This window comes from Macrosteles quadrilineatus, unplaced genomic scaffold, assembly GCF_028750875.1.
Source record: "Macrosteles quadrilineatus isolate MER2022 unplaced genomic scaffold, UCM_ALF_1.0 Scaffold_6__1_contigs__length_79288215, whole genome shotgun sequence".
In the NCBI taxonomy this organism is placed as follows: Eukaryota; Metazoa; Arthropoda; class Insecta; order Hemiptera; family Cicadellidae; genus Macrosteles; species Macrosteles quadrilineatus.
Genome location: NW_026542599.1, coordinates 33657988 through 33668184, shown reverse-complemented (window position 1 = coordinate 33668184; position 10197 = coordinate 33657988). Strand labels below are relative to the sequence as shown.

At 37.7% G+C, this 10197-nt stretch overlaps 1 protein-coding gene across 1 annotated transcript; it reads left to right on the top strand.

The window, feature by feature from the left end:
• Positions 1-1700: 1700 nt before the first annotated feature.
• Positions 1701-6249, top strand: LOC128997449 (protein prickle-like). The gene is made up of 5 exons (XM_054423087.1): positions 1701-2168; positions 2614-2812; positions 3388-3829; positions 4327-5461; positions 6141-6249. The coding sequence occupies exons 1-4, from the start codon at positions 1701-1703 to the stop codon at positions 5399-5401; spliced, it is 2184 nt and encodes a 727-aa protein (XP_054279062.1). The 3' UTR covers positions 5402-5461; positions 6141-6249.
• Positions 6250-10197: the final 3948 nt, after the last annotated feature.

The following is a 10197-nucleotide window of genomic DNA, read 5'->3' as shown; positions in this document are numbered from 1 at the left end:
GATACTTGATGTTGTAGGTACACTTGTACTTCTCATCTCTACCAGAGGACAAGATACCGTACGTCAACTCAGCAGGAAAGAGACACACTGCATCAGTTGCCTCCTCATGACTGTCTCATTCTCTGACATGATACTTGATGTTGCAGGTACACTTGTACTTCTCATCTCTACCAGAGGACAAGATACCGTACGTCAACTCAGCAGGAGAGAGACACAGAGTCCGACAGTTGCTGCATCAGTTGCCTCCTCATGACTGGCACATTCTCTGACATGATACTTGATGTTGTAGGTACACTTGTACTTCTCATCTCTACCAGAGGACAAGATACCGTACGTCAACTCAGCAGGAGAGAGACACAGAGTCCGACAGTTGCTGCATCAGTTGCCTCCTCATGACTGTCACATTCTCTGACATGATACTTGATGTTGTAGGTACACTTGTACTTCTCATCTCTACCAGAGGACAAGATACCGTACGTCAACTCAGCAGGAGAGAGACACAGAGTCCGACAGTTGCTGCATCAGTTGCCTCCTCATGACTGGCACATTCTCTGACATGATACTTGATGTTGTAGGTACACTTGTACTTCTCATCTCTACCAGAGGACAAGATACCGTATGTCAACTCAGCAGGAGAGAGACACAGAGTCCGACAGTTGCTGCATCAGTTGCCTCCTCATGACTGGCACATTCTCTGACATGATACTTGATGTTGTAGGTACACTTGTACTTCTCATCTCTACCCGAGGACAAGATACCGTACGTCAACTCAGCAGGAGAGAGACACAGAGTCCGACAGTTGCTGCATCAGTTGCCTCCTCATGACAACGAGGTTCGCTACTGTCACAGTCCTTCTGAAGAGGAACGAAAGGAATTGAAACTCTTCTCTGCTCAAAGGAAAAGGGAAGCGCTTGGGAGAGGAGCTGTGAGACAACTCGTCGCACCCATGCCATGTGAAGGGGTAAGTCATCAACTTCTATGGCAATCGCTTTGTATTCATTGACGATTACTCAGTAATATTTAGTGTGGTAAAAAAATACAAAGCCACTTAGTAACTGCAACCTTATACTCAGACCATTACCCTAACTGCTAGTACATCTCATCATACAGCTGTTCTTGTGTTACAGTGTGATGAGACAACTGTTGCTGGCACCCTGGCTGCTTTGTCTGTAGTGTCTGCAAGGGGTTTCTGGTATATCTCATCATTATGTACTGATTGTGTTACAGTGTGATGAGAGGCTATCTACAGGAGACATGTCAGTGTTTGCCTCTCGTGCTGGACCCAACTGTTGCTGGCACCCTGGCTCCCTGGCTGCTTTGTCTGTAGTGTCTGCAAGGAGTTTCTGGTAGATGTCATCACAATGTACTGCTTGTGTTACAGTGTGATGAGAGACTATCTACAGGAGACATGTCAGTGTTTGCCTCTCGTGCTGGACCCAACTGTTGCTGGCACCCTGGCTGCTTTGTCTGTAGTGTCTGCAAGGGGTTGCTGGTAGATCTCATCACTATGTACTGCTTGTGTTACAGTGTGATGAGAGACTATCTACAGGAGACATGTCAGTGTTTGCCTCTCGTGCTGGACCCAACTGTTGCTGGCACCCTGGCTGCTTTGTCTGTAGTGTCTGAAAGGGGTTGCTGGTAGATCTCATCACTATGTACTGCTTGTGTTACAGTGTGATGAGAGACTATCTACAGGAGACATGTCAGTGTTTGCCTCTCGTGCTGGGCCCAACTGTTGCTGGCACCCTGGCTGCTTTGTCTGTAGTGTCTGCAAGGAGTTGCTGGTAGATCTCATCACTATGTACTGCTTGTGTTACAGTGTGATGAGAGACTATCTACAGGAGACATGTCAGTGTTTGCCTCTCGTGCTGGACCCAACTGTTGCTGGCACCCTGGCTGCTTTGTCTGTAGTGTTTCAAGGAGTTGCTGGTAGATATCATCACTATGTACTGCTTGTGTTACAGTGTGATGAGAGACTATCTACAGGAGACATGTCAGTGTTTGCCTCTCGTGCTGGACCCAACTGTTGCTGGCACCCTGGCTGCTTTGTCTGTAGTGTCTGCAAGGAGTTGCTGGTAGATCTCATCTACTTCTACAAAGACAACAAGTTGTACTGCGGGCGGCATCATGCTGAAACACTCAAGCCTCGTTGTTCTGCCTGTGATGAGGTAATAAAGACGTTGCTAATAACTACTGAGATTATATGACGTAAAAAGTATTTATTTTACTAGCTCCCAAGAAGCGGAATACATTTTTGTATTTCAATGACAGTTCTAGGCTGAACGTTACTGGTGTAGCTGTTGAAAATATGTCGTGCAATTTGGGTGCTCTAATACCAAAATTATTTGAACAGAAATTTCAAACTATGTTCGCAAACTAGTTAAGATAGGAATACTGAATTACCTGCATGGATTTTTCCTTCTATTTTCCCATTCACTCCTCTTTAATGTGTCTATAGGCAATCCCTCTATTGCATGCCTTCTGCACTGGTTTCCTTGAGTTCTCCAGCCTTTGATGAAAATAAAAAACCAATTACATACGTGTTTCCACGACTTTGGAGGAGTTCAGATTAGATAAGTACGATAGGAAACTCACAGTATACAAAATTTTCAGATAATCCTAGCAGACGAGTGTACGGAGGCAGAGGGCCGAGCTTGGCACATGAAGCACTTTGCCTGTCTGGAGTGTGACTTACAGCTGGGAGGTCAGAGGTACATCATGAGGGATGGCAGACCTTACTGTCTTGCCTGCTTTGACGCCATGTTTGCTGAGTATTGCGACTCTTGCGGGGAACCTATCAGAGTTGATCATGGTAAAAATTGTCAAGTGAAACCATTTTGGCTTAAATTATTAAGAGTAACAAATGCATGATGACAATCTTGCCTCATGATAAGAATATTTGGCAGAACACATTGCTGAAAACCCGAACTCAAACGGTCAGTTGAGTCAAAAATGGCAGCCTTTAAAATATCGTGAATCTGGCATTTTGCATCTTGGAGCGGCTACCATTTTTTACTCAGTTGTTCTATTGATCTTAAATTTGATTTTGTTAATGGCTATTATTGATATACCAAGTATTATTACTTTATCTATATTGGTTAAAAATTAAAAATAAACTGTACCGGGACTTTTCTACCTCACTGTATATTATAGTTGATGTAGCACTGGGTTCAAATCTATGACTTCAAATATTAATAATGACAGAACTATTCAATGCCAAATTCAGCTTTCCTTCTTCAATGTTTGGAACAAAATACGTAGAATTTCCTTCTAAGGTCAGTTGTAACACTATGATCGACATTGTCTGCGATTAAACTACTATCAAAGTAATGCGAAACGTCACAAAAATATTCCCTGCATACCTATGATATTTGCTTTTGTCCCCAGGTCAAATGTCGCATGACGGCCAGCACTGGCATGCCACAGAGAAGTGTTTCTGTTGTCACACCTGCAGATCATCTCTGCTGGGGAGACCGTTCCTGCCTAGGAGAGGAGCGATCTACTGCAGCATAGCCTGTAGTAAGGGAGAGCCACCCACACTCTCGGACCGTCTCAGAGAACTCCCCTTACCTGGAGATGTTATTGGTTTCACTCCTTCTCTAGTGTCTACTAAACTCACCACCAGCTTGGCCAGTGAAAACACTCCCCTCAAGTCTTGTATTACAGCCGTGACTCCCAGCAGAGGAGTCAGGCCTTACAAGAAGATCATTCGAAGATTCCCTGAGAAAAGTCAGAGGCATCGGGCTCTTCCACCTATTCCAAGTCAGGAGTCCACGAATTACGCACAAACAAATTTGGGATATGAGGCAGATATCTCGTGGAGAGAAAAGTAAGATGTTTTTGATAAAAAAATATTGTCTCAGAGTCAGGAGGAGAAACCTTAGCAGATTTTAATATCATGTAAATAGTTTGGAGGTTCTTTATGTCTACTGAGTATTCCTTGTCCTTTCCAGGATGAATAGTGTATACAATTTTATACTTTGGTAATATTTCGTGAAGATTCATTTAACTAAGTAAGTTGTAGTGGTAGGATAACAAATATGACTTCATTTAAAATCCCAATGTTAAATTGTAATTGGTGTTACCTTCAATATTGATTCAGGTGAAAATCTTTTGCTGTGAATTATAAATGTTATAAATGAGGATTGGGGAATAATATTACTCTAATGAAATAACCCTCATTAAATTAGTTAACTAAACATGTTGATTTCTGTAAAAGGTTGATATTAGGATTCGAATGCTAAGTGTTTTTTCTTTGGTTTACATTTATAGATGAATCAAACTCCTACTTACTTAATTGAATTACAAGCATTTATCTTTCTTTAGGGAATTGGATCAACTGCCTCCTGAGAGCCAATACCACTTTCTGAGTTCATCTTCAATTACCTCCATGAAGGAGATTTCAATAGTGAAGTCGCCTGTAGTCTCTGAAAGGATATCACACAACCCTAACACAAGAAGGCTTCCACCTCTACCGCCTTCAAGTCCAATGCCTTCATGTCTACCTCAAATAACTGAAGGGCTCACTAGATTACATGATGACGTGCATTCTAGGGTTTTAAAGGAATCAAGAGTGAATAGGCTTGAAAGTATTACAACATCAAAAGAAATATCGAACCACTATTCAGCTTTAATGAACACCCTTTGTCAACCAGTCAATAAATATCTTGAAAACATGCCTTCACAAGTAACTATAGAATCTCAAGTAGAACATTTAGTAATTAAGGATCAGGTAGTTGAATCTTCCCACTTGAACATCGACAGGATAGTAATTGAAGGAAATGATTTTTTAAATCTCAAACCAGAATTCAAAAGCCTAATTTTAGGAAATCCACCAACTACTGTAGACTCTGAAGTTTTCAAAGAAATTAAAAAGTCAGCTCCGACAACTGTAGTTACTAATGTAGACAGTCATGAAGAACCTATACTGACAAAGGCCGAAGATAAAGAAATAGAGACTAATGTAATTGTGAATGATAACAATTATCTAAGTGATTCTAGTGAAGACGCAAACTTTCATAGAAAAAGTACAAGTTCAGAAAAAGAGGTTTCTCCTAGGAAGAACAGAAGTGTTAGATTTCAAGGAGGTTCTTCTCCAGCGACTCCTCGGGAGAAGAAGCATTGTGATGACCGAAGAAGAAAAAAGAACAGGAGGAAATACAAGAACAAGTTTGACATTTACAAAGACTTTGACGATTCAAGCAGCACTTGCTCCACGTGTTCTTCCAGTTCAAGCAGTGATGATCAGTCGGCGTATCAGTTGCCACCACGAAGAGCATATGGAGGAGTGAGGATATCTTACGTCCCCAACGACGCGGTGGCCGTGGCAAAGAGAAGGCAAGCGATGAACCCTCAGTCCACGGAGAAGAATACTCTGGACAAAAACTGCACGATATCATGATGTTATGTGGCAATGCTCTGGATGCAGAGGAAGGGGAGACCCTTTCCTCATGGTGAAGAGGTATGTTGTAAATAGCATCCTAAAATAATGTTTAACTTTATAAGTTTTGCTAATGAATCATTTATCCTTCCCTCGATTTATTCATCGGACATTTAAACGAAATTTTATATTTTTAGCTCACTGTTTTATCCCATCAGGGCTAGTATCGATATAACATAAACTTTACAATACTCCAAAAAGAGAAATATGTCAAAAATCTCTCCTAAATTCTTGAATTTGCAGAACTTTTTGAAGTAAAATTAAAAAACTTTACTGGATTTTCGGTGAAACTCTTTTATCGTAAAAATACTTAAATACTCGTATCTATTAGTTTTTCTTGCAAAATAAAACGTTTGATTTGATAACACATATTTATGTTTAAGGTGAAATAAATATCACACAGAATACAAACATACAATGATTAACCGTTTACCATATTTACTATAGAATCTTTACAGTCACATAAACAGATTCCTAAACCATTTTTAAGAAGGTTAGAACAGTACATGGTACATCGTTGTTTTAGATGAAATAAAAATTTAAATACCCACTCAGGTGGCATCCCCATATCAATTAAATTTGATAACTAATAATTGATAAAAAAAAAAACGATTGCAATTGTGCACAAAAACACCTTATATATTAAGTTATTTTTTGTACATACAGTGTTTGTCAAATTGTCATGTTTTTTTGATTTCAGAATATTATTGCTGCTCCAGCAAAAGTACCTTCTGTTCACATCGAGTGCAGTGGGAACGCCTTCAATACTAGTACCTGACAAAAAACCAAATAGATAAGTTAGCTAAGAATTAAACTCATAAAATATCCTTAAAAATGGTTTATTTCCACATCCTTTTAAAATATAATATGTCATATTTCCTTTAAAAAATGCTAGCTTTCAATATGATTGCCTCAGAATACAAAGAATGCCGGTTCGATCCTCAAGAATATTAGCTTTTGGACGGTTTGAAACTGGTCCCAGTTGTTCTGGATCAATGGACTAGTAATCAAGAACCAGCTGATGTTATAACAGTGTACAAACGTCATCTCACCAGCTTCTAAATTGTGGTGGACTACGTCACTAGTCTGGAAAATAGGTCTTTAACGGACGAGTAGTTCCCGCGCGAGACGCAGTCGAGTACATAGTATCAAACTTTTTGCGATTTAATCTTCGCAATTAAGTGTTGTGTAAATTGTTTTACGTTAATAGTTGTTATGTTTACGAAATATACGAGGTTTTTCATAACTGAAAACACTTTTTGCAACCCTACTTTGGTTTTAATGGACCAACGCATGGATAATTCCTGATGAATTTTTTTCGGACACTAGCTGGTTATAACTATTTTTAGTTGTTTAAAACCTCATATATTTCGTAAACATAATTTATTATGAATTTATAAAATTACACAACTTCATTCTAAGGATGAAACAACAAAAAGGTTTGAAACTAAGTAATTATAAACGAAAATATAATATAACCTTTCATCGAAGCAATGAGTGGTGGTTAAAAGGAGCAAATTACGGTCTTAAGAGATTTTTGTTATTATTAGGTTGGTAAACCATAATTTTCTGGACTAGTTACCTAATATACTTATAATCAGATGGTCACCAGAAAAATGTATTGTACATAATTATTACTATATCAATTAAGATGGGGACGCCACCTAGGTGCGTATTTAAACCCAAGAGTGAAGGATGAGTGTAGAATTAAGTGTGACGAGGTGTTATCCCGTCCTACGTACGGGAGTAGTCAGTTAAAACTGTGTAGGCCTATAATTCAGAACAGCTATTTTACACTTATAAAGAAAAATTTTATTGCAGCCTACAGTAGTAAGAGTAATTATCAATTGAGAAGTGTATGGCCTAGTCAATGATATCACCTTCCATCGCATCTTCCATAATCAATATCACCACAATACAATTACTCATACTATACACAATTTCCAGTAGGTCTGAATTGAAACTCCCTAAAATAAAACGAAAACATCCAATCAAATTCACAATACACATAATTATAACGTTGGTGTCCTGACATCATTAAACGAATCGTCCACGCACATTCTTCATGTCAATTTCACTGCATCAATTGCTAAATAAATAAGTGTAAACAAAGAAAAGTAAACACGAAAACATATTAGTTTGTTTTGTAATCAGCTGAGTCAAAAATAAAATAATATTCATTTGAACAAAAGAACTGGTCACATGTTGAAGGAATTTAAAATGTAAAAACGTTAGTAAAGCTAGTGACGTAATTAATTGTCTATGTTTATTATCCATTCCATTATCAGTTATAATATCCTTGATAATTAAACCACCCTCATTGAATCAATGTACATCGTAATTCCCCATATTCATTTATTTAAACTATAAAATATTCAGCGCCGCCAAACGTAACCACAACTAAACACACGCCAAACAACTTTTTAGATTTCATAAAAAGATAGTTAGTCTAATTGCAGTATCTTAGGTCAATGATGACATTGCGTTAAATCTATGTCATTCATCTGTATATCTTTGGATAAAACCCGTCTGAGGTTGTGGTGGTAATTTAAAATTATATTCCTGAGGATTCTTGATCTCCTTCTTTATGATATCAATATTTCCGGGCCTAATCCAAACAAAGTTCAAGCATTCAAAAACATTGATTGTAAACAAAAAGCTGCCAAGATGAATTAAAACATGTAAAAATTGTGATTTTCCTACCCTTTCCAAAAAAGTTGAGCAGTAAAATAAGTTAAGTTGCATATATTTTTTATTTAACTCGTGAACAGAGCCTTGACTTGTACACATCGATGGTGTTACTTATCTCGGTGGTCTACTAATATTACTTATTTCCTATAATCAATGACAAAATCAGAGTAAATAACCTCATAGTTCTATAGGGTATTTTTATAACTAACCAGCTGTTAGTTAAAACAAATTATGTTTCTCTAAAACAAATCGAAGATTACAAAGATTGCTCCAAAAAAATAATTTGAACATCCTAGTATTTTACTATGTATATTCAATTAATCTGTCATCCTCTTACAGAAGAATTGAATGATTAGCATTACACATAGTATAAATAAATCAACCCTAAGTATGGCTCTACGTTTTTATCCAAATGCTGAATTTGTGACACAAAAGCTGAATGTTTACAGCTGTTATGTTAAGCAAATTATCTTATGCCAAAAGCTAGTTCAGAATCTTAGCGTCGGCTGCTAGACTTTTCAAAAATTAAAACTTAATTTCTAAAAAACTGGGACCCTAAACTAAAATTATGGCTTCGACATTCCCTAGTTCTCAAAATTATCTTTCTTTCAACACAAAAATCGTGAAAATCCGTCGAGTGGTTGATTCAGAATCGTGAAATAAAAAAACACTGTTTCGTTTTAATATTATAGATAGCTTTGTTACAGACTAAGATCAGCTGTTCCATTTGCCAGGACCATTTATTTAAAGCCCAATGATCAGGAACAGCTGAGTCTAGTGACAATCCATTAAAAAGCCGATGACTCTGTATCGAACCGGCATCATCTTGATAACAAGGCGTGCACTATGTCAATCCCATAAAAAATATGATATAAATTTTAAACACATCAACTACCCAGTAAAACCCTAAGTTGATGTGCCGTTTTTCAGAGGTATGCAAATTCAACAAAGATTGCACCGTGTCAACTGATGTTGATATTAGTGGTTAGACTGGCTGTCGTGACGACCCTAGGGTCATAACGTGAGGTGAAGGAAGAGTCTTGATTGTGGAATAATTCCTCGGAAGTGCCACCGGATAATAACACTCAACTACGGGAACAAAAGGGATTGAAACTAGCAATTGTGTCTCGTAAAACCTTTTAAAACTACGGCGTTCATTGCAGTCTTCTTTATGTTTATTTTTTATTTACCAACTAATGTTAACCAACTAGCCGTTTCTGTTCAGTTCTTAGAATTGAAAAGATTCACTTTACAGTATCGCTTACTTACTTAATAGCAATGTTTTATTACAACACTAGTAACGGACCAATGAGGTTCAAGGATTGAGAGAAAAGAAGTAAAATTTTAATGCTTCGAACTTCAACTTATCAGCTGTTATACCAATTTAATTGTTAATGAGTAGTGTTTTCGTTGCATTGCTGTCAGTGGCAATGAGAGGTTATAAACGAAAACATAACCTCTCTTGTTATGAGTAGTGATTTTTAGTAATTAAAACACTGTCGTCGGTGAAGTAGTGTACGCAACTCGCGTAGTGTTTTCACCATACTATGATGTTTTAGCGGTTTTACATACGTTAATTGGTGGCTGAAAGTGACGTTTTGATGGCAATGCCAGATGTCATCGTTATTTGGGGACCGAGCAGGTTTTTACATCCCTAGGGCCGCAAAATCAGCTGCCCGCTTACTTACTTAAAGCATGAATCTATCTATATATTAATAGGCAAGCATGTTTCTTTAAAACCTTTTTTCTCAGCTCGTGTGTATCGTAGGGAAAATCTACGCATACCGTTAGAAAGCTATTTTCCTGTAGGTGTGCAGAATCCCTTTATAAATTAAAATAGGCTCAAAAATAAGCACAAAAAATGAATTTGAAATTTTAAAAAATTAACATGGGTCTTATGGGTTGCTATGGTGATGACAAAATAACAACACAATATAAACAGAAAATCAAAACAAATGGAAGACATTCCAATCACATGTTTTATTTACAGTGTGAGATGAAAATAGAGAAGTTTGTACAATACATACTTTTGGTCGATTTTTCGACCACGGGGCGTGCTCTCGTGC